Source organism: Gracilinanus agilis, chromosome 4, assembly GCF_016433145.1.
Source record: "Gracilinanus agilis isolate LMUSP501 chromosome 4, AgileGrace, whole genome shotgun sequence".
In the NCBI taxonomy this organism is placed as follows: Eukaryota; Metazoa; Chordata; class Mammalia; order Didelphimorphia; family Didelphidae; genus Gracilinanus; species Gracilinanus agilis.
Genome location: NC_058133.1, coordinates 27,206,348 through 27,231,166, shown reverse-complemented (window position 1 = coordinate 27,231,166; position 24,819 = coordinate 27,206,348). Strand labels below are relative to the sequence as shown.

General features: G+C 38.0%; 1 protein-coding gene across 5 annotated transcripts in view; it reads left to right on the top strand.

Moving 5' to 3' along the window:
* OSBPL9 (oxysterol binding protein like 9) overlaps positions 1–24,819 on the top strand; it is a 160,059-nt gene that overhangs the window by 104,748 nt on the left and 30,492 nt on the right. For 3 of the 5 annotated variants that reach the window (XM_044676463.1, XM_044676462.1, XM_044676461.1), the window contains 2 exons: positions 23,454–23,549; positions 24,419–24,466. In XM_044676463.1, coding sequence (XP_044532398.1) covers positions 23,454–23,549; positions 24,419–24,466 — 144 coding nt within the window. Of the gene's footprint in view, positions 1–17,681; positions 17,751–23,453; positions 23,550–24,418; positions 24,467–24,819 lie in introns of all 5 variants that reach the window. The other 2 variants (XM_044676460.1, XM_044676459.1) reach the window with 1 other exon arrangement.

Below are 24,819 nucleotides of genomic sequence, written 5' to 3'. Positions count from 1 at the left end.
TCATCTTAACTTTTCTTTTTTTCCTTTTCTTTTTTTCCTCCCAACTTTTCTTATCTCTTACCAGTGTCTAATTTTTTGTTTATCTACTTCCCCAAAATTCTTTCTCCTCTGATCATCAGGACAACCTGACATACCTCAGAAAACTTGTAATCCTCTTTTAGAGGATTTGAAGCCTGAAGGGACCCTGAGAGCTTCTGGTCCAGCCTTGTCATTTCCAAATTGCCAATAAAGAAAGGAAAAATAGGGGAAGGAAAGGTAGAACATTGGAGAGGTATCCAGGTTCCTTTCTTCATAGTAGGGTCTGCCTACCTCGCCATCCTTCCACACAGGTACTCCCCATATCCTGACCTTTTTTGTGTCCTAGAGGAAAAACTGCTATTGAGTGTGGTGCCATGTGGTCAGGAGAGGAAAGCATTGCTTTATTACTTGGTAGATTCGATGTGCATTCTATGGTTCTTAGTAGATTTACTTCCTGAGTCATGGTCATGCTATTGGATGTTGGCAGAAGGGACATGTAGAAAAGAAGGGAAGTAATCCAGTTAGTTTAGTACCAGATAGGTAGGTTATATATAGGACAGCCTGTTTCCCTCATCTCAGCCATGCAGACTATTTAATTATAGAATAGATTAATGAAAATGCTGGTTTAGGGAGGGAGGCTAGCAGTGATGGGCAAACTATGGCCCGTGGGCCAGATGTAGCCCCCTGAAATGTTCAATTCAGCCATGTGACATTATTCCTCATCTGACGAATACAATAAGTAGCATTACAATATAATGAAACTTCAAAAGAGTTGCCTTAGAAACAGACTGATTTCCTTTGGCCCCCTCTTTAAAAAGTTTGCCCATCACTGTGCTAAAGTGTTGAATTTTTTCCAAGGGGAGGTTCAGATTGTGGAGCAAACTGGGAAATTAAAGAATGTTATAATGCTAACAAATTGGTATCTATAATTTCATAATAAATGTTTTAAAAGGTGAAATCTCAATAGCATCAATCTTCTTCTTCCTTCACTCCCTTTTGCTAACTTCCGTTTTTATTATAGTTTTTAGGAACCACTGATATCTGAGCTTTTATGAGAATAAGACGTTTATTATTGGAAGGTGGTAGCATGCTATGGATATTTGGTCCAGTTTAGCATACCATCATAACTGATTAGCACTTCAGTTAAATATTTTGCATTAACTAGCATATTGGAGTAGTTATGAATTAATGTGCTGAAAAATTAGAATGTTTGACTAATTGTGTAAATTGATAGTTGTCTGCCTCTAGGTCTGGAAAGTTACCAAGAATATAAGAAATCCAGCTTTTTGCATTTCTTTTTCCATTAGGGATCTTTTCAAATAGTTAAAAAACAAACAAACAACAAGCAAACAAATCCTTACCCCTAGGGGCTGTCTTAGAAGCATTCCAAGTCTGAAGAGTGGGTAAGGCCTGGGCAGTTGGTTTTTTTTTTTTGTTTGTTTGTTTGTTTTAACTGAAACAAGGTTTATTGAGTATACCAGCAAGAGGGCTTTACTGTTCAGGTAGGAATTGCCCAGGGTCACACAACTAGGATGTGTCTGAGTTCAGATTTGAACCAAGGTCCTCTGGTTTTCAGGTCTGGCTCTCTGTTTGAGTTGTCTCCTCTTTTCAAATAATATTATATTTACTTGCTGGAGTTTTCTCAGTCAGTCATGATCATTTGTTGGGTACCTACTATGTGCCAGACACTGTGCTAAGCCCCCCCCCCCTTCCCCAAAAGGCAAAAGGCAGTCCTTGCCCTTGGGTAGTCTAATGGGAGAGAGAACATGCAGCCAATTAGGGTACAAATGTTTTTAGCAAAAGTTCTTTTCCTTGGTTAAAATTTAAAACCAAATTTTTGTTTAAGTACTCTAAGGCATAAAAATCCTTCCCAGTCTTTGTTCTATTAAATGGGCACAAGTGCTATCCATGGTCAAATGAAATAATCTTTGGGGTGAAGATTGGAGTGGAGAGGTCCAGATCCATGATTTTACAGATGGTAGCTCTTCTGTAAGGTTGAGGCATTGAGAGGCTGGTCAACTTCCTCAAGCCACATGGCTAGTTCATCTCAGTCAGGACATGAATTTTGCTCTGACTCTTAAGGCTGGACCCTACTGCTCATCTATCTCTTGAATAGCTTTAGGTAGTATCGAAATAAAAAATAAATAAGTAGGTAAGGTTAGGTCGATTTCTAGATACTTAGATGAAATAGTCCTTAGGGCCAGTTATCAGAAGTCCTTGGGTGTGGGAAGGCTTCCAGAGAGAAACTGACAAGTTTCTACACTAATTTAATTCAGGGTTTTATTTAAGCTAGGACAGGAGTGTGAAAATAGATAATGGAGGCACCAGGGATGTTACAATAAATCTAAATAGTTGTGGGTACACACACTGGGTTGTAGAAGAGACTGGACCAGGATAAGGTGACCAGAGTTCACTGGTTTAACACAGAAATGGCAGTTAGCCTCAACTGTCACCCAGCTCACCCTAGGCTGGGGTTTATGGAATCAACAGGCAAAGTAATGGTTTTAGCAGTTTAATTATGTTCAACTAAAAAGTGGGAAAGGGATTTCTATACTTAAAAACCTAAAGGACAAAACCACAGGGCAAGGGGAGGACTTCTCTACTCTAATCTTAGTGATCTAAGCAGACAGGGCCAAAGGAGCAGTAATGGAGTCTCTGGGAGGCTGCATCAAACCTGGTTCCTGCCAGGCTTGACCAGCACAGCTAAGGGCTGAGGGTGGCTTTGGAGTTTCTCACAGTAATCCATAGATGATCTCAAGATGCCAAAAGCCAAGGTGTTCCAAGGTACCAAGTAGAGAGAATGTGCTTGAGATGCTGTCCACCAGATCCCAAACTCTTCCTTCCCTTGGTACTGCTCTGTAGGTCTTGTCCCCTTGCTAGGTGCTACCACCACACAGGATCCCAGGGAAATCAGGATGCAGGGTGTCCTTTACTCCGAGATCTCCCAGGGTTGTGCCAACCCCTAATGGAGTCTCTCTCAGAGCACAAGCCCCTGCTCCTTAATTCCATCTTGGAATGCTCCATCTCCAGCCCTTCCTGCCAGGTACATCCTTAATTGGGATTTGGGAATTGGGATAGTCTAACTGGGTTTGAAAACTGCACTGAACCTCTACTTACAGATCCCAGCTACTTGTACTATCTCCTAACAAGAATTTTACACACACACACACACACACACACACACACATACACACACACACACACACATACTGCTACTAGTAATCAAGAGTAAGGGAGGGCTGGAACATACACAGGTCCACTGGGTCATAGGGGAGATGTCTCACAGACAGTTGTCCTCTGGGGGTTGGCAAGAGTCCAGTAGAGTCACAGCAGTAGCAGGATATAGATCTGATAAAAAGGGGAGTAATGGTCCACCTATGGAGTTTAAAACCAATCTCAAGAACTAAGAGTTCTAGAGGATTCTGGGAAGATGGCGGCTTAGATGGAGCAAATCTTAAAACCTCTACACCCTTCCACACCGAGATAGAAAACAACACGCTTCAAGAAGAAAGAGGACCAAAATATAACAATGGGACAGAGCAGGGGAAATCCTATTGCTAGACAGCTAAAGAGGTACTCCAAGAAAAAGGCTTGAATTCTTAAACTGTCAGGTCTGAGGGTATAGAAGGGGAATCCCAGGAACCCTCACCCACATGCTGTGAGGAATCTCTAGCAGCTCCTGAAATCTCAGGGCGGGCGGGCACACCAGCCTGGTGAGAGGGCCTTGCTGGCACCAGAGAGGTGACTGGAGGAGAAAGCCAGAGAAACACAGCAAAAAACCGCTTGGAAGATGACAGCTTAGATGGAGCCAAACCTCAGACCCTCTGGCTTCATCACACCTAGATAGAGAACAAAGGACTTCAAGAGGAAAGAAAACCAGATCAAACACAAGGACAGAGCAGGGAGAGCCTACTGCTGGACAGCTAAGGGAAAACACTCCATCTTGCTTGCCCCCCTCCCCCTTCTTTTTTTCCCCCCTCTTGAGCTTTTAGCCTCAGGGCACATTAAGCAATACAGACTAATCCAATCAATACAGGCTTAATCCCATCAATTGGACAGACAAGAAGTCTTCAGAGGACAGGGAAACTCCAACATTCATCCCCCATACACTGCAGAGAAAGTAACTACAAACCTCCATTGCCAGCTGGGGGAAGATCTTTCATCAAAGCTCATTAAATCCATCTGATTAAACTAGCAGAACAGAAAAGGAAAAAATATAAGTAAACAACAGAAAAAGAGAAAAGAAATGACAACTGACAGCTTCTTTCAAGGAAGTGAAAAGAGAGCAAATGAAATAGAAATAGAAGAAGAGGAAGAAGTTCCAGCGAATTGGACACAGGCTTTGGAAGATCTCAAAATTCAGTTAACTCAAGAACTTTAGGAACTCAAAAAGCAATCAAGAGAGGCTAAAGACAATTTGAAAAAGGAAATACATGAACTAAAACAAGAAAAGTCTTAAAAGCCAGAATTGGCCAGCTTGAAAATGAAGCAAAGAAGGCAAAAGATGATCTACAAAGAAAATCAGACCAGAAGGAGAAGAATGACCAAGAAACCAGGATGAAATTCAGTCTTTTAAAACTCAACAACTAGAAGCAAATGACTTCACAAGGCAGCAAGAATTTTTTAAATTGAAAAATTTGAGGAGAATATGAAACTCCTCATTGATTCAACCAAAGATCTGGAAAACAGAGCTAGAAGAGACAATTTAAGAATTATTGGTTTGCCAGAACATCATGACAAAAGAAAAAGTTTAGACATCATCGTACGAGAAATTATCAGAGACAACTGCCCTGACATTCTTGAAGAAGTGGGAAAAGTGGAAATTGAAAGAATCCACAGATCGCCTCCTACATTTAATCCACAACTGACAACTTTCAGGAATATTATAGCCAAATTCAAAAACTACCAGACCAAGGGAAAAAATATTACAAGCTGCTAAAAAGAAGTCATTCAGATATCGGGGAACCACAGGATAACACAGGATCTGGCTGCATCTACATTGAAGGACCAGAAGACATGAAACATAATATTCCGGAAAGCAAGAGAATTGGGTCTACAACCAAGAATCAACTATCCAGCAAAACTGACTATATTTTTTCAGGGGAAAGTATGGTCATTCAATAAAATTGAGGACTTCCAAGCATTCATAAAGAAAAATTCAGACTTAAAACAGAGAGTTTGCTGCCCAAACACAGAACTCCAGAGAATCACCATAAGGTAATTAAGGGGGAGGGGGAATCTTTTCTTTAAGGGACCCAATAAGTTCAATCGATTTGTATCCCTAGAAGAAAAGAAGATATTGGCAAATATTAAAAAGTGTTATTACCAACAGGGTAACTAGAAGTAGTTTACATAGAGGGAACAGTGACAAACTGTATAGGATGAAATGTTGATATATATATGTGTGTGTGTGTGTGTGTGTGTGTGTGTGTGTGTGTGTGTGTGTATGTATATGTGTGTATGTATAAATATAAACAAAACTAGAGGGGGGGAAAAAGAAGGCAATATTAAGAAAAATGGGAAAACAATATGGAGTAAATTTATATACCATAAAGAAGAGTGTGGGTCGAACAGGGAAGAATAACAATACACTGGAAGGGTAAAGAGGTTGGAGGGAGGAAATATTTAATTGCATTGAAATCAACTTAAAAGAGGGAAAAAGAATCAGATCCATTGGGGCAGGAATTGATTCAAGTCCTATAGAGAAGTAGAAGGGTAACAAAAGGACTAGTGGGGAGGGGAGTAACACTAGAAAGGGGGGGGGAGGTAGCTTAAAAAGATCCTAAAGAATAAGAGGGGAATAAGAAGGGAGAGGGGAGAAAGAGAAGTACAATAAGGGAGGGGATTAGGGGAACTGATTAAAAACAAAACACTGGTATAGAAGGAAATAAAGAAGAAAGGACAGGACAAGGAGAGAAAATCAAAATGTCTGGGAATACACAGTTGATAATTATAACTCTGAATGTGAATGGGAAGTGAACTCGCCCATAAAATGGAAGCAAATAGCAGAGTGGATTGATTAGAAACCAAAATCCTACCATATGTTGTCTATAAGAAACACACACGAGACAGGCAGACATACATAGAGTAAAAATGAAAGGATGGAGAAAAATCTATTGGGCTTCAACTGAGAAAAAGAAGGCAAAGGTTGCTATCATGATCTCTGACAGAGCCAAAGTAAAAGTAGATCTGGTTAAAAGAGATAGGGAAGGTAATTACATCCTAATAAAAGGCAGTATTAAAAATGAAGAAATATCAGTACTCAACATGTATGCACCAAATGGTATAACATCCAAATTTCTAATGGAGAAGCTAATAGAGCTCAAGGACTAAATAGAGAGCAAAACTATACTGGTGGGTGACCTTCCCCTATCTAGATAAATCAAACCAAAAAATAAATAAGAAAGAGATAAGAGAGGTGAATGAAGTCCTAGAAAAATTAGAGTTAATAGCTATATGGAGAAAAATAAATAGGGACAAAAAGGAATACACTTTCTTTTCAGCAGCCCATGGAAAATTCACAAAGATAGACCATGTACTAGGGCATAGAAACATGGCAAACAAATGCAAAAAAGCAGAAACAATACAACCGTATCATATCATAATGCAATAAAAATAGTTATTAGTAAGAATATATGGAGAGGCAAACCAAAAACTAATTAGAAATTAAATAATATGATTCTCCAAAATAAGTTAGTGAAAGGACAAATCATAGAAACAATCAACAATTTCATGGAAGACAATTTCAGTTCTAAGGGGAAAATTTATATCACTGAGTGCATATATTAACAAATTGGGGAGGCAGAGATTAATGAATTGGGCATGCAACTTAGAAAACTAGAAAATGAACAAATTAAAAATCCCTAGATGAAATCTAAATTGGAAATATTAAACATCAAAAGAGAAATTAATGGAATTAAATGTAAAAGAACTATTGAATTAATAAATAAGACTAAAAGCTGGTATTTTGAAAAAAATAGATAAAATAGACAAAGTACTGGTAAATCTAATAAAAAAGGAAAGAAGAAAGCCAAATTAACAGTATCAAAGATGGAAAGGGAGTCCTCACCTCTAATGAAGAGGAAATTAAGACAATCATTAAAAGCTATTTTGCCCAATTATATGGCAACAAATATAGCAATCTAGGTAATATGGATGAATATTTACAAAAGTATAAATTCTGTGGGTTAACAGCAGAAGAAATAGAATACTTAAATAATCCAATATCAGAAAAGTAAATTGAACAAACCATCAAAGAATTCCGTAAGAAAAAATCACCAGGGCCTGATGGATTCACAAGTGAATTCTATCAAACATTTAAAGAACAACTAATCCCAATACTATACAAATTATTTGATATGATAAACAAAGAAGGAGTCCTACCAAATTCCTTTTATGACACAAATATGGTACATGATTCGAATACAGGTAAATCAAAAACAGAGAAAGAAAACTACAGACCAATCTCCCTAATGAACATAGATGCAAAAAGCCTAAATAGAATACTAGCAAAAAGACTCCAGCAAGTGATCAAGAGGGTTATCCATCATGATCAGGTGGGATTTATACCAGGATTGCAAGGATGTTTCAACATTAGGAAAACCATCCACATAATTGACCATATCAACAAGCTAGCAAACAAAAATCATATGATTATCTCAATAGATGCTGAAAAAATCTTTGAAAAAATACAACACCCAATCCTATTGAAAACACTAGAAAGTATAGGAATAGAAGGACCTTTCCTAAAAATAATAAACAGTATATATCTAAAACCATCAACAAGCTTCATATGCAATGGGGATAAATTAGAAGCCTTCCCAATAAGATCAGGTGTGAAACAAGGATGCCCATTATCACCTCTATTATTTAACATTGTACTAGAAACATTAGCAGTAGCAATTAGAGAAGAAAAAGAAATTGAAGGTATTAAAATAGGCAATGAGAAGAATAAGCTATCACTCTTTGCAGATGATATGATGGTCTACTTAAAAAATCCTATAGAATCAACTAAAAAGCTAGTAGAAATAATCAACAACTTTATCAGAGTTGCAGGATACAAAATAAATGCACATAAATCATCAGCATTTCTATATATTTCCAGCACATCACAGCAGCAAGAGGTAGAAATAGAAACACCTTATAAAATCACCGTAGACAATATGAAATACTTAGGAATCTGTCTACGAAAACAAACACAGGAATTATACAAACACAAATACGAAACACTTTCCAAACAATTAAAACTAGATCTAAACAATTGGAAAAACATTGATTGCTCATGGGTAGGACAAGCTAATATAATAAAAATGACCATTTTACCCAAATTAACTTACTTATTTAGTGCCATACGTATCAAACTATCAAGAACTTTTTCACTGAATTAGAAAAAACTATAACAAAGTTCATTTGGAAGAACAAAAGATCAAGAATATCAAGGGAAATAATGAAAAAAAAAACACGAAGGAAGGTGGCCTAACAATACCAGATATTAAACTATACTATAAAGCAGCAGTCATCAAAACGGTATGGTACTGGTTAAGAGACAGGAGAGAGGGTCAGTGAAATAAACTTGGAGGTAAGTGATGTCAGCAAGACAGTCTATGATAAACTCAAAGAGTCCAACTTTTGGGACAAATCCACTATTTGACAAAAACTGTTGGGAAAATTGGAAAATAATATGGGAGAGATTAGGTTTAGATCAACATCCCACACCCTACACTAAGATAAATTCAGAATGGGTGAAAGACTTGAATATAAAGAAGGAAACTATAAGTAAATTAAGTGAACACAGAATAGTATATTTGTCAGATCTCTGGGAAAGGAAAGATTTTAAAACCAAGCAAGAGTTAGAAAAAATTACAAAATGTAAAATAAATAATTTTGATTATATTAAATTAAAAAGGTTTTCTACAAACAAAAGCAATGCAACCAAAATCAGAAGGGAAACAACAAACTGGGGGGAAAATCTTTATAACAAAAAACTCTGACAAATGTCTATTACTCAAATACACAAGGAGCTAAATCAGTTGTACAAAAAAAAATCAAGCCATTCCCCATTTGATAAATGGGCAAGAGACATGAATAGGCAATTTTCAGGTAAAGAAATCAAAAGTACCAATAAGTACATGAGAAAGTGTTCTAAATCTCTAATAATTAGAGAAATGCAAATCAAAACAATTCTGAGGTACCACCTCACACCTAGCAGATTGGCTAAAATGACAGCAGGGGAGAGTAATGAATGCTGGAGGGGATGTGGCAAAATTGGGACATTAATGCACTGCTGGTGGAGTTGTGAACTGATCCAACCATTCTGGATGGCAATTTGGAACTATGCCCAAGGGGTGATAAAAGTCTGCCTGCCCTTTGATTCAGCCGTGCCATTGCTGGGTTTGTACCCCAAAGAGATCATAGATAAACATACTTGCACAAAAATATTTATAGCCGTGCTTTTTGTGGTGGCAAAAAATTGGAAAACGAGGGGATGCCCTTCATTTGGGGAATGGCTGAAGAAATTGTGGTATCTGATGGTGATGGAATACTATTGTGCTCAAAGGAATAATAAATTGAAGGAATTCCATTTGAACTGGAAAGACCTCCAAGGTATTGATGTAGAGTGAAAGGAGCAGATCTAGGAGAACATTGTACACAGAGACTGATACACTGTGGTAAAATTGAATGTAATGGTGCTAGTTCTTTACTAGCAGCAATGCAATGACCCAGGACAATTCTGAGGGACTGATAGAAAAGAACACTACCCACATTCAGAGGAAGAACTACAGGAGTGGAAACACAGAAGTAAAACAACCGCTTGAACACATGGGTTGATGCAGACATGATTGGGGATGTAGACCCTAAAGGACCACACCAATGCAACTATCAATAATATGGAAATAGGTCTTGAAAGATGACGCATGTTATAACTAGTGGAAATGTGAGTTGGCTGGGGGGTGGTGTGGGTGGGGAGGTTGAAGGGAAAAGTAAGAACATGAATCATGTAAACATGGGAAATTTTTCTAAAAAATAAAAAAATAAATTTTAAAGTACCACCAAAAAAAAAAAAAAGACAGCTCCACCCAAAAACAAATAAATAAATAAATGCAGCCAATCTCAGCCACTTCCCAGAAGGTAAAAAGCTTGTAGGAAAAGTACATACAGTGTCTTCCTCCAGAGAACCAAGTCTAACCAGCCCTCCCACCAGTCACTGTCCCTAGGGTTCTGGAATTCTATCTCTGCCTCTGCTTTGGCTTTTCCCTTATGATTTTCCCATAACAGTATTGACATAGTCCAAGTCTGGTACCTCTTAGCAGTTCTTTTTTTCTAGGTTCCTAGATCAAAAAGGTGAGAGAAATGTTCTGTTGTCACATAATAATTGAGAAAACATTCCTATATCTCCACCATCTTGTGTACCTGCGTGCTCTCTAGGGGCTTCATTCCCTAGAGCTCCATGAGCATCCGGCAGGCATTTCTGGAGCCACCACTTGATGCCCCAAGATCATGAGACTAAGCAAAGATAATGTGATCTTCAGAAGAGTGCTTGACAGCTTTGTTGCTTGTAAAGCAGAAAGCCCTTTCAGCCAACAGTTCTGGTATCATTTGAGCCATGATTTGTATTTAAAAAACCTGATGCTCCACTGTAGCTATCTTTAGTGGGAGAGCTCTTTTCGTGTGGGAAGAGAAAGGCATTTGAGAAGATCTCAAATCTGTCACTGTGCCCAGGCTAACAGGTACAAGTCATCAATTTCTCTTTAGCATAAAGAAATTGACTCAGAGAGGTTTTTTTTAACCTTTACATGCATTCTTAGAATCAATACTGTGTATTGCAGTGATTCCCAAAGTGGGCTCCACTGCCCCCTGGTGGGTGCTGCAGCGATCCAGGGGGGCGGTGATGGCCACGGGTACATTTGAGGGCGGTGAATAACTGTAAGGGGGTAGTGATAGTATGTGGCAGGGGGTGCTAAGTAATATTTTTTCTGGAAAGGGGGCGGTGGGCCAAAAAAGTTTGGGAACCACTGGTTTATTGGTTCCAAGGAAGAAGAGAAGTAAGGACTGAGCAATGGGCGTTAAGTGACTTGTCCAGGGCCACACAGCTAGAAAGTGTCTGAGGCTAGATTTGAACCTAGGACCTCCCATCTCTAGGCCTAGCTCTCATTCTATCCACCATCTCCAGAGTTAAAGCTTTTTAACACTTATTTACCTGTATTGGTATATTTTTGAGAGGATTTTATCCATGCATATAAAACACATTTATTAAGAGGGACTATAAGCATATTTAATAAAATATTTTACAAGCATTTTTTTCATATTAGGTATAAATTAATATAGATAGGTTAGGCTGACAGTTGATAGTTTTTTCTTTTTAAAATTAGAAACTTTACATTACTAAAAACCTTAATGAATTATTAAATTCAGGATTGGTGTAACAGAAAAACATTAGATTTGTTATCGTAAGATCTAAATTTGAATATAGTTTCTTCTGTTTCTTCTCAATATGACCCTAGACAAATCACTTAAACTGTAAAGTGAACCCATCATTATTAAATACCCCCATTATGTGCTCTCTAAGGTCTTTTCTAACTGTGAAGTGGCTCTTCTAAAGCTTCATGGAATTTTACTTCATTCTATAAGGGAAAAAATTATGCGTTTCATGGATCCATCAACCAACTCCAAAACATCAATAAACTTAGCAGAGAAAAGGAAAAACTGAGCAAGTGACTGTCTATGCCCTTTAATTCCCAGTAATGACACACATAATTAAGTTAGAATTTAATTGGAAAAGCTGACCACTTTTCCATTTATCCTTGTTGAATGTTTAACCAACAAGCCAGTTGAGGACTCTGGGAATGCGCTAAACCCTAGAGACCCAAAATGGTCATTAGACTTGGGTTTCAGTCCCAGCTATGGAATAGTTTAATACTGGATGAGTTAGCTTAAGCATTTTGCCCATTGTTCGAAATTGCAAGGTTCCTGGACAGATTACTTTATAATTAAAGGTTGTCGTGAGGCTCAAAAGAGAAAATGAGTGTGAAACTATTTTGTAAACTGCAAGGTCACTATATCCATGGTATAATTTTTAATGCCATTCCTTCCTTTTGGTAGAAATTCCTAGGCTTATCAATTTAGAACTAGAAGGAACTGTAGAGATCATCTAGTGCAGTGATGGGCAAATTTTTTAAAGAGGGGATCAAAGGAAAGGAAATGTTCATCTGTTGGTCTGTTTCTAAAGCAATTCATTCACAGTTTTCTTGTATTGTATCCTATTCATTGTATTCTTCAGATTAGGAATAATGTCGCACAGCCAGACAGAACATTTCAGGGGGCTGCACTTTGCCCATCACTGTCCATTCTTCTCATTTTATAATTTGGGAAATGAGGCCTAGAGAAAGAAAGGTGATTTGCCTTGGGCAGCAGAACCAAAGTTTGAACCAAATTAAGCATCCTAAAGCTAAGGTCTAACTATATTTATTTTTTTTTTTCAATCACCTCCTGTGGCTTCTTATCACCTCTAAGGTCAAATATGAACTCCTCTGTTTGGTCTTCAGAACCTCATTTCTTTTTACTTTTCTTGTCTTACACTTATTCTCTGCTCTGTGATTTCCTGACATCAGCTTCTTTGCTGTTCTTTATACATGACAAGCTGTCTGTCCCTCCATGCCTGGATTTCTCTCCCTCATCTCTACCTCCTGGCTTCCTTTAAGTCTCAGCTAACTTTCTGCAAGCAGCCTTTCTGGGGCTTCTTTAATCTTTGAACCTTCTCTCTGAGGTTACCTATAAGTTATCTCACATATTATTTGGACAAAGTTGTTTGCTTATTGTTTTCTCCCATTAGGTTATAAATTCCCTGAGGGCAGAGGCTATGATTTTTTTTTGCTTTTCTTTGTAACCCTGGTTTGTTTTAGCCCAGTGCCTGGCACAAAGTAGGGGGCAGGGAACAAGTATTTTATAAGCTCCACTCTGAGCCAGGCTCCTGGACTAATAATAAGCATATTACAAATATCTCACTTGAGTTATTTGCAAAAACGTAGCAGTTGCTTAATAAGTGCTTGTCAGCTGCTAACTATCAGTGTAGGGTTGCATCAGGGGAGAGAGATGTTATGAAGATCAAATTGACATGACTTGGCAGTAGATTGGACATGGGAAAGTGAGAAGGAATGAGTAATCAAGACTGGCATCTCAGGTAGGACCCTGGGTGATCAGGAGGATAGAAATTAGAACAAGGTGGGAAGGGTTTGAGGAGAAAGATAATGAGTTCAGTTTGGGAGTTGTTGAGTTTACATAGTCTATAGGTCATATAGTTTAGCATAGAGGTGCCAGTTGAAGCTGCAGCAACATCAAGTGAATAATCGTATTGAGAGGGAAGGACTGAGCTCTGTGAGACACCCACAGTTAGTAAGTAGGCATGACCTATCTCAATCCAGTAAACATCAGCTCCTACTAAATATTGTGCTAAATGCAGTGGCAACAACTCCTAGAAAGACATTTGATGCCCTCAAGGAGTTACAGTCTAAACAGGGAGACAGGATATATGGGGGAGGCGCACTGTTGCAGGAGCATTGGATTCCATGAAGTTGGAACCAGGCATGGCTGCAGATGTAAAGGGGAGTGAACTGAGTTCAGTGTCTGCCCTCTGGTTCTGTGCCCTTCAGTCAGAGGCTGAGGCTGAGGCTGGTGGGGTCTCGGGGCTCGTTATTTGCTTGGTAGTTACTTAGAAGTAGCACGTTCATCCTGGGAGGGCCATCTTGTTCTGTGAATTTTAGACCAGGCAGAGCAACAGATGCCAGGTGAGTGAAGAGCAAGCAAAGGAGGCTGAGAGAACCGAGGGGAAGAAGAAGTTTGAGCAAAGTCTCAAAGTCAGGGAAGCCTGGAAGGGGTGCGGGTGGGGTGGGGGATGACATTTCAGCTTCCTTTCCCTTGTACTATGCCTTTGTTGATACCACAGGGCACACTGCTTTAGATTCCGTTCTAAATAGTTTTCTCTAGTTTAATTGCTTATGTTATTGAAGCAGACTCCTAAATAAGTGAATAAAAAGTATTTATTAAGCACTTACTAATAGAAAATGGAAATCGTTCCTGTTCTCAAGGGGATTATATCCTAATGAGAGAAGCAACACATTTAAGAGAGGTGGCCAAGGAACCATCAAGTATCATTCTGTGTTTACATATGCTAAGCCCTGGGAAGACTTAAGAGAGACAAAACCTGAGCCCTCTTCTGAAGTAGCTCAAATTGTAAATGGAGAGACAGTTTTTAAATAACTGTTAATACAAGATCTATACACCCCCTGCAAATGGGGGATAATGATCATTTCAGAGGGAAGGAGGAAGAGGAGGAGGACTAGGAAAAGCTTCCTGTAGAAGGAGATTTGATCTGGGAAGAGTCTTAGAGCATTCCAGGAAAGGGGTATGGCTATTGCAAAGGGAGGGGATCAGGAGATGGGCATGTAAGGAACAATAGCATAGCCAGTGTATGGGGTATGGCTTGTGTTCAGAGATTAACCAGTTCAAAGAGGGAATGGATATATATATATATATAAAGATTGGAAGAGTGGATAGGAAGGTTTAGAACTTGGCAGGGCAGTCTATTAATAACTGTAATAGGATATGCAATATGTTATAATAACTGTAACAGTTATGAGTCTTTTAAAGTGTAGGGCCATTCTTAAGTCTCCTTAAGTATAGACTCTCAAAAAAAAAGAATTTCTTCTTTTTTAAATATGATTAGAATGCTAAGCTTGATATAATAGTGCGAAGTGCCCACTCTTTGCTTGGTTGGGTCTCTGGAGGTAGGATGGCATGGCGAAGAATGAAATGAAAATGAGCCAGAGTGCAAGTAAAATTACAGAGGCTGTTCCTTCTCTCTCTTGTGCCATCTGCTGATTTTAATTTTTATACCCTCTTTTCTTTATGACCTCATACGGTTTTTTTTTCTTCCCGTACATTCAAAATCACATATTAACTTTTGAAACATCATAAGATTGACATTTACTAATTATCTTAATGTGGTTAAACAAAGAAGTAAGGTTGTCAAGAATTATTCATTACTGGGTGGCTTAGTTTGAACTTATTCTTTTCAGCCATGCATAAGGTACAAGTACATCAGTTCCTAGCTATGCATATTTAATTTTCTTTTGACTAATTAAATCATGTATATATTTACATTATATTCTTCATTTTCATCATAAATCAAGGAAATGGTTATGGTAGTTGATTACATCTAATAAGATACAATAATATCAGTCTGGTCCAATGTTTTGTTCCCATGGTGTTTTTTCTGTTATAGGATCACTAAGAATACAGTTCTGGTAGGGTGATTCTATGCTAATTTGTCATTGGCTTAATTTCCTTGTGTTTCACTGTTTCTATGGTCTGTAGGAGTTTGGGAACAAACTCAGGCCAGGTATTTTCTTGTTGGGAACTTTAGAAACTTGCATTAACTCACTAACTGCTGGTATTTTGCTAGGCTGGTTCTAGGGGAAATTTCTATAATCTAGGGGGTTGTACAGGGGTTTATTTTTGGATAGTGGGTAGTCTATGGCTGTGATTGTTCTTGCCATGAACCTGTCTTGTTTTTCTGTGTCTCCTTTGAGCTGGATAAGGATATTGATTGCAATAATTTCAATACAAGTGAATGTCACTTTAAAAAGAGTCACATGGGGTAAACTGAGTGTGGAATTTCCATCCTCCTGACAACCTGCCGTGCTGGATTGTCAGAGCTTGTGAGTAGCCGTGCTAACCTCACAGCCTCGATGGCGTCCGGCACAATAGGGTACAAATTAAAATACATATGAATGAAATTAATATCTAGTGTTCAGTAGATTTCTTTCTACAGCTTCACAAAATTGGGAAGGTGGAAATCATTTTTTCTCAGGAGGAGGGCCCTTGATTTTATTTTGCTGTTGGGTGTCTCATCTCTTGTTGTCACTATTCTTCTTTTTTTTTTTTTTTAAACCCTTAACTTCTGTGTATTGGCTCCTAGGTGGAAGAGTGGTAAGGGTGGGCAATGGGGGTCAAGTGACTTGCCCAGGGTCGCACAGCTGGGAAGTGTCTGAGGTTGGATTTGAACCTAGGACCTCTTGTCTCTAGGCCTGACTCTCAATCCACTGAGCTACCCAGCTGCCCTCTGTTACTATGTCACTCTTCTTTCAGATTTCATTAATGGTTGGATAAAATGGAAGGACCCCACCTCCTCTACCTTCCTTGAGTTTGTAGTCTCGAGTCCTAGCTGAATTTAATAAGATGAAAGTCACTAGGGATAAATGTAAAGTCTCATTCTTCACAAGGACACACTGGGGAAGGATGGTTATACACATTTGATAATGAAAGATCTGGAGGTTTAATGAACTACAAACTCAGAATGGTTCAGCAGCTGTATGTGGAAACCAAGAAAGTTACTGCAGTCATAGCATAGGCTTTTAAGTCAGACAGCCATAAAGAACTTCCAGGAATAAAGGCAGGAATAATTCCTTTGTGCCCATCAGGAGAAAACGAAATCTGGTTCTGGATGTGGCAATTTGAGAACATTGATAAGTTACAAAATGTGTGGAGTTAGGCAACCAGGATAGTAAAGGGCTTGGTGTCATTTGAGGATTTATTGAAAGAACTAGGAATTTTTAACCTGAGAAAGACTTGGGGTACATGACAACCATCTTCAGCACTGGAGTATGGAAGATGCCAGAACCAAGAGTGATGAGTTGCAAGGCTAATTGAGGCCTGATGTTAAGAATTAAATCAGAACTAAAGTGGCACAGGCTGCCTTGGGAGGTGGTGAGTTCTGCATTGTTAGAGGTTTTCAGGCAGAAGCTGAGTGACTACTTGTTATATTCTGGGGATTTTCTTTTCAGGCATGTGTCCCTTTCAGTCCCACAGCTTTTTGATTTTGTGATTGCCTTTATAAATAATGACCCCATTGTATTTGTTTTACCGTTTCAGTCATGTCTGACTCTGATCCACCATTTCCTTCTTCAGCTCATTTTCCAGATTAGGAAACTGAGGCAGACAGGGTTAAATGACTTGCCCAGAATCACACAGCTAATAAGTGTCTGAGGCTGGATTTGAAATCAGGGGTTTCTGAATTCAGTGCCAGCACTGTGCCACCTAGTTACCCTGATTCTATTATGTAAGAGTCCCAAATTACCTGGGCCTTGTTTTCTTATAAGAGCTTTAGTTGATATGTATTGCACACATTTGTCGTTGTTTCCCAAGGAATATAAAAGAGCGGGTGGTATTCTTGTCCTTTCACAAAGTACTAAGAATCCAAAGGTATTCTGGTTTTCTAAGTTTTTCATTTATGAGAGGGAGCCTTAATCTAATAGAGTTCAGACAGTCTCTGTTGTTACCTCTGACTTTTTAAATTTTTTGTTATTGTTTTTTATTACCTCTGACTTTTCAAGGCACTTTTTATTCATCATTTTTTTGAATAAAGTTTCTGGCACAGTAAACCAAGTAATATATATTGTATCCCTCAAATTTTAATATTCTAGTAAAAGCAAAGCCTTTATTTTGTGAACCATATTATTTTATTCTTTTAAATTTTTCCATTTATTACTGACTTATCTATTTTTCTTTCTCTACCCCAAATATCAAACCTCTTTCCATTGTTTAATTATTATTGCGAGACTTACAAAATGGTAACTTTCTATTCTCTCTCTCCTTTACCTTTATTGAAGATCAGTACCACACTTGCTTTTTTCCAGTCTTCTGGTATCTCTCCAGTTCTTGAATTTTCAAAAATAATTGTAAGTGATTCAGTAAGTATGTCCTCTAATTTTCATGGGGGTAATTCTTTCTTTGTGGTGCATGCCATCTTGAGCTGCTGATTTTGTACATACATTTTCCAAATACTCTCATCCCTGCTTTATCACAACTGCATTTCTCTAGACTTTCATTACTTTCTCATTTTAGAGTGTTTGTGTTTGCTTTGCCAGTGAATTTTTTAAAAATAAATTCTTTGTCACATACCTTTTTCCATAAGGTTCATGTCATTTATTATTTAATAGCAGGTTTGCTTTGCTAACATTTCTCATTTGTTGAATTTTAAAGTGTATAGCTTCAACAGTTGTCCTTTTATATTCTCCGAGTTTTGACTCATTGGGTTCTTCAGATTCATTGGTTCCATTTCCTATATATGGTTGGTTTGTTGATAAGAATGTACCCAAAATAGAATCACCAAGTCTTCGAAATTTTAATAGTAAGATAAAATTTTTTATACAAAAATGATTCATTTATGATACTTGCTGCTGCCCTCAAGCCTTCAAGACTTCTTTTACTTGGCCCAGTACTTTCCAGAAGGCCTTGATCCTATAGTACCTGTTGGTTTAAGAATTTTTATTTCCTTGCTATATGAAGCCAGGCATCTTCAAACTGTTAGCTTTGGGTTTTCTTTTTAAATATAGCTACTTTAAGTTTAAAACATTTTGAGGTAATTTGAAGCCATTCCCTTATGATCATGTAACTATATGTATGGATCACAGTGAACAAATATAATCAGGTATCAGTGGGAGAAAAATGACCACTCCTTTCATCTATACAGTCCTAAAATACAAACACTGGCCAATATGACATTTATTGGCTAGTCCCCACAGTCAAAGTGATATTAGATCTTAGAACTAAAGCCATTTTATTCATTAACTTAGAAGAGTGTCATTCCTATGCATAAGGATCAGACATTGTTGGCACCTTATTTTCAATCTCTACCTGGTAAGTGTTCTAAATTTGTGTATTTTGAGTTCTTATGTAGACATGAAGTGATGCTGACAGACATCAACCTATATACATACATATATACGCATATATATGTATATATATGCCATCTTTGCATCAGCATTATCCCTTTAGTTTTAATTAAAATCATCACGGGAATATTAGTTTTATTTCCTTTTGTTGGCTTGAAATTTTTTAATCCAAGAGACAGCCAGAGACATTGTTTTGGGGGCTAATTGAGTAATGCTGGAGAGCTCCTCTGAGACAGTTGGACCACCTTCCCCTTTAGAACTCGACTTTGATGAGTTTAGTAGGCTCTTTTTAAAACTCTCTTTGGCATTGGTATCTGCCTCTCCTCCTTTTAATATCCTAAACGATCCGAGTGCCTTTTTTGTTTCAGTAACCACTGTAGAAATTGATTTCACAGTTTACTTCATTAGGTAAGTACTCTTGGCCTTAGCCTTGGCATTTTTCCTTGGGTAGTGGTCTCTGAGGATCTTATCCAGGACCTACATTTGCTTTATCTTGGCACAGGGTACCCAGTTTTAGTTTTGCAAGAAGAGATTGTTTTATTTTTGCTTTTGTAACTTTACTGCCTAGCACAGTGCTACAGTGCTTTGGCACTTAGTAGTAGATACTTAGTAGTTGATTGTGACTATGACTTTGTAAGGCCTGGTCCACTTCTAAGGCCAGTCTTTCCATTGTGTTTCCAAACAGCTCTGTGGACCAGATCATCTGCACATTTTTACTGAGCCTGTTTGGAATTTCTCAATTTATAGTGCTGTCTTTTTTGCCCAGTGCGGAGGGTTTATAGATCTATTAAAACAGGGACCCACAAGTTTTTTTTTACCCTGGCTGCCACCAGTGGTGCCAAGCCATGCCCATTGACATAAGCATAGAAGGAAGTAATAAAATAAGAAAAGGTGAACGAAGAGAAGTTAGAAGGAAAGAAGAGTTCAGATGATAAATGGAATGTGAAAATGTCTGCAAGAGCTGGCCATAGGCCCAGAGTTGTTGTCTATCCATAAAAGTTGAATTTACTTCTCAATGCCTCTTGATGTACTTGTCCTTCTGATATAATTTAATTATAAGACTTAAATGATTCCTTTAGGCTTTAGCTTTTACTTTCTCTTCTCTGTTTTCCTTAGACTTTTGGGGGGGGGGGAGAAAGTCTTGTAGAAATTTCCATAAAAATGGTAAAGGTAAAGTCTAAAGATTTGTGTGGGGAGGGTAAATCTTCCATTTTGTTTATTTTAAATTAGATTTTTCTATTCATGACTGCCTAGTATATTCTAAATGGTTAACCTAAAAGGGTATGGTTAGATGTAAGTTACTTTACACAGTGGGTAGTGGCTCCTTATTTATAGGAAGTGTTGGTTGAGTGACCTGACTAGGGGACATTGTCAATGGCTTGGGCACTGGGCACATATACATATTGGCTAATATTCTACCCTCTTAGAAGGCTCTTCAGACTGTGTGTCAGCTAATCTGTGGAATAATAACCAAGATGCTTATAAGCTTTACTGATTTAAGATAATTGAGCCTTCAGTAAAATACCACACCCATGTTTTTCTTCAGTTTTAATAAGTTCCTTGTTTTATTTATTTCAAGAATACCTTTAAGATTATCGACAAACTTTAAAAAAAAGTGAAATTTTAACTGCTTTGTTTTTATTTGTGGATTATTCTGTATATACTGGGGAGAATTTAGGGTCGATGCAGGCCATTGTGTGTTTATAAACATAACTTACAATCTGTGTATTTAATAGATAAGGCAGGGAAGTTAGGTAGATTAATGGGTAAAGTTAGTGTAGGAATAAGTGGAAGATCATTCAGAGGCAGATCTGAGAAGCTGACAGCCACAAGAAGGGTACTATGAGGTAATTTAATATAGGTGGTAATCCAAGCCTCTAAGACTTGGAAGAGAGATCTTTTGAAGGGCTTTTTGAAAATGAGATCTGCCTTCAAACTGAAAAAGAAAAGTGGGGGACTGCCTTCTGTGTTATATTTCCCTACTTAGCTATCAGAGGATGGGGTTCATAGCTTAGAGCCCCCAAAGGGAGAGTCCATGTACAGATTTCATGAGGGGAAAATTGCATGTTAATTTTCATTAACCTTTAGCTGAAGTTCAACATTTCCTAAATATTTAAAATGTTATTCTGCAAAAGTGGATGCTGTAGGTTTCTCTAAGGTTCCAGAAGGGCCCGTAGCTCAACAAAAATTCAAAATCTTTGCCCTTTATTAAGAGAGTTAAGTCCAATATAGTAAGAAAGCAGTTAAGGAATCCTCAAAGGTTTAGGAGACAAAAGTCCAACAAAGGGAAGAAGTATATGGGACATTACGTCTATTTTAGGTGGATCCTGACCCAATTGCATGGTCGTTTATACTTGCCAGGGAAGTGCCACAGGGATCCTTGTTTGAGCATTTGCTGTTGAATTTTTTTATTTATTTTTTTTTTTGTCACGCAAAACATACTTCCATCTTAGTCATTGTTGTAAGAGCACACTCATACATAACCAAAACCCCAAAGTAAAACCATAAATACACTGATGTGAAAGATGATAGTTCTTTCTCTAGAGGTGGATAACATTACCTGTCATAAATCTTTCAGGATTATCCCAGATCATTGCATTGCTGAGAGCAGCCAAGCTTTCACAATCATCGTACATTGTTGTTGTTATTGTGTACAGTGTTCTCCCAGTTCTGCTTATTTCTATCTACATCATTTCCTGCAGCTCTCTCCAGCTTTTTCAGAAATCGTCTTGCTTACCATTTCTTACAGTACAATAGTATTCCATCACCAACATATGTACCATTATTTGTTTAGCCATTCCCCATTGGATGGACATCCCCTCAATTTCCAATTCTTTGCCACTATGGAAAGAGCTGCTATAAATATTTTTGTACAAGTAGGTCTTTTTTTGTTATCTCTTTGGGATACAGACCCAGTAGTGGTATTACTGGATCCAAGGATTTGTAGTTTTATAGCCCTTTGGGCATAATTCCAAAATGCCTTCTTAAATGGTTAGATGGAACTTTTTTCTTTTTCTTTTAATCACTGGTTTGGTTATGGCCTAGACAGCTGTAGCTGACCAGCAGTTACAAGATATTCTTACGTGGGTTGACCACCTAAAACGGAAGCTAGGGACTGAGGGAATTTGGGTGGAAGAGTTTAAAGATTAAGGAAGGGAGGACAAATTGAGAAAAGAGGCACAGAGACTCAGGATTCATCAGCAGAGCATCCAGCCTGTCAATTGTTCTTCTGATGGTATGAGAGGGCGAACTACAGGTGAAAACATTTTTATTAAAGTTTTGGAGAATGGGAGATAGTTGATCAAACATGTGATATGGTAGAGAATTTAGCATCAGTTTGGTAAACAAGAAGATATAGAGGCTAAGACAATGTAGTAGCCAGCACCCAGCCCAGAGGTTCATTTGACCTTCGGACTGTAGGCATAGAGAGGGTTGGAATACCACAAGATTTGAGCCCCAATTCAATGCAAGGATCCAGAAATCAATTATGTAAAATATTAGAAATATATCCATAAGTTTGGTACATGAGAAAATTTCCTAGAGAAGACATAGTGAATGAACTGACCTATATGAGTAGTCACTGTCTTTTCCTTCATTATTCTTACATATTTTTACCCTTCACATTGATGGTCAGGGTACTTTTAATTCTTAGAATGACAATTGAAAGATTGCAAGACCACAATGGGGTATGTATCCATGCCATCTGTTTTGTAACTGTCAACATTATGACACATTGACTTTTAGACCTTATCAACCCCCTTAAATTCTCCATCAATCAAGTTAAACAGAGATATAAATCTTGCTATCTTAAAATTTATTATCTAAGTCAGATGAGATATAGTGTATTATACTATATTTGTATTTGACAATTGAACAAACTAAGTAGTGAGCCACCAGACCTATAAATAAATGTCCACAGTTCACAGAGGAAGGAGGAAGTCCAGAGGTTTAATTGAGAGAGAACATTTTTATTTAGTTTCTGCTCAGAGAAGGCTATAGAAAGTGTGGACTTTTAGGATCTTGTTGAAGAGTTGGAAGGATGTTTAGTTTTGAGATGATTGGTATCTATATTAAGAACAGAATTTAAAGACAGAAAATAAAAGTGACATAAAAAGTGTTCATCGTTGAGAGGATCAAAAAGTGGGTCCTGGGAGGTGCTTAGATTCTAGCAGCTAGAACAATAACTAATATAAGACTTTTTATTAGTAAAAGTTCCATGAGGGTGAAGGAATTTGGTCTGATAAGGAGGTAATTGGAAACCAGAGGTAGGGTTCTTGAAGAGAAAAACTGTCCAATCAGCAGGTTCCCCCACATTGTTAATGGAAGTATCTATAGCAGCTTGTAGAATTGATTCAAGGAGGTGATTGGTGAAGAAGTGGCACAATTTCCATTGGGGGAAGGCCAAAGCTTTAGCCAGGAATTTACCTAATATATGCACTTTCAGCATTAAGGGACTCTTGCTTCATGAGGATTCATGCTGTTTTGTACCATTTGGATGTGGGGAGTTTTCAGTCACCCTTTCATAGACATTGGGAATTCCTGAAATGATAAAATCACAGATCCATTTGAATATCCTAGACTTTACCCATCATCAGCCACTCTATATTTGAGGTGTCTTCATGAATGAGGGTTAAAGCATTTGGTGTGATACTAGTTTTTCTGTGCATAGATTGGATACTTGTATGATACACATTTTTCTCTCTCTAGGGTGTAGATTCTGGATTTGTTCCCAGCGTTCAGGACTTTGATAAGAAACTGACAGAGGCGGATGCATATTTGCAAATCTTGATTGATCAACTAAAGGTAGGTTGGATAAGGTTGGGGATGAGCAGTGTACAGGTGAATTTGGAGATCAGAGCTCCACTTTGTTGTCACTCATTGCTGGAGCAGACATTGCTGACTCTCCTGCCAGCTTAAAAAACAACCTAGAAAACCCTTCTCTAGCTTCTAGCTATTTTTGAAGCTGACAATTTCAGAGATTTCTCTTGATAATAATCCAGTTACTTTGACAATAATGCACAGATGTTTTATAATGGTTTATAAAAACCTTTGTGGTTGTAAGCATGTACTCAGCTCTTAACACTTTTAAGAAAGGCCATAGCCAAACATTTTTAGTTCCATGGGAGCTAGTGTGATTCAGAGGAAACTTATTGTGGAATCTGTGTGTATTTCCCTACATTCATCAAAAGCATATAAGCTGCCACTTAAAAACTTACAGACTTACAACTTGTTCATTCCCATTTCCTTTTCCTTAAAGCAAACAAAAGCAGAGAACCTGAGAAGTTGGAAGAAGCAGGCATTCCATTGGAAGAATGTGAGGAAAGGGCCTGTCTTTGCTTTTGAGAAGTGTTAGCATAGTTAGTCTTAGAAGCCCCATGTGTTCTTTGTAGAAAAGCAAGATACATTGGTGGGCCTGACTCACTAAGTCTGCCTCAGAAGCTTGTAGCAGTGTTCCCTGGGAAGTCCCCATAGGGCTTTTGCCTCTCCTGTTTCACTCAGATTGCTCTGCTCCTCAGCATAGCCAAAGTCTTGTCTTTAAAAAACAAAAACCCAACTGAAACACCCATCTTTCAAAACTCCAGTTCTCTCTTGCAAGTTGAATGAATTCTATTTAAATATTAAAGTAGCTTCTTAGACTATAACTTCTGATGTATATGGTTTTTATTTTATAGCTCTTTGATAATAAGCTTCAAAACTGCAAAGATGATGATCAGAGAAAGGTAACTCTTTCCCCCTTTAATTGTTGTTTCTTCTGTATTATTTGATTAATTAAGACAGTTGTACTGGAGTCTGCTTTAATGTTCAATAAGTTCACTGAATAGGTTTCTGTGGACCCACAATGAGTGTGCTGGAGTCACTAGCAGCATTTCCTGGGAAGTTCCTACAGGGCTTTTGCCACCCCTGTTTCATCCTGAATAGCTCTGCACTGCAGTGTAGCAAGGCTGACTTTTGCTTCAGAGTTCAACTGGAGCCTCATCTAGAAGAAGGGTTGCCTGTCCCATCTTCTTCCAGGTGGACAGAGTCTTTGCTCCAGCTCTCGTCTTTCTGATCTCATGGAAAGTCCAGGTGTATC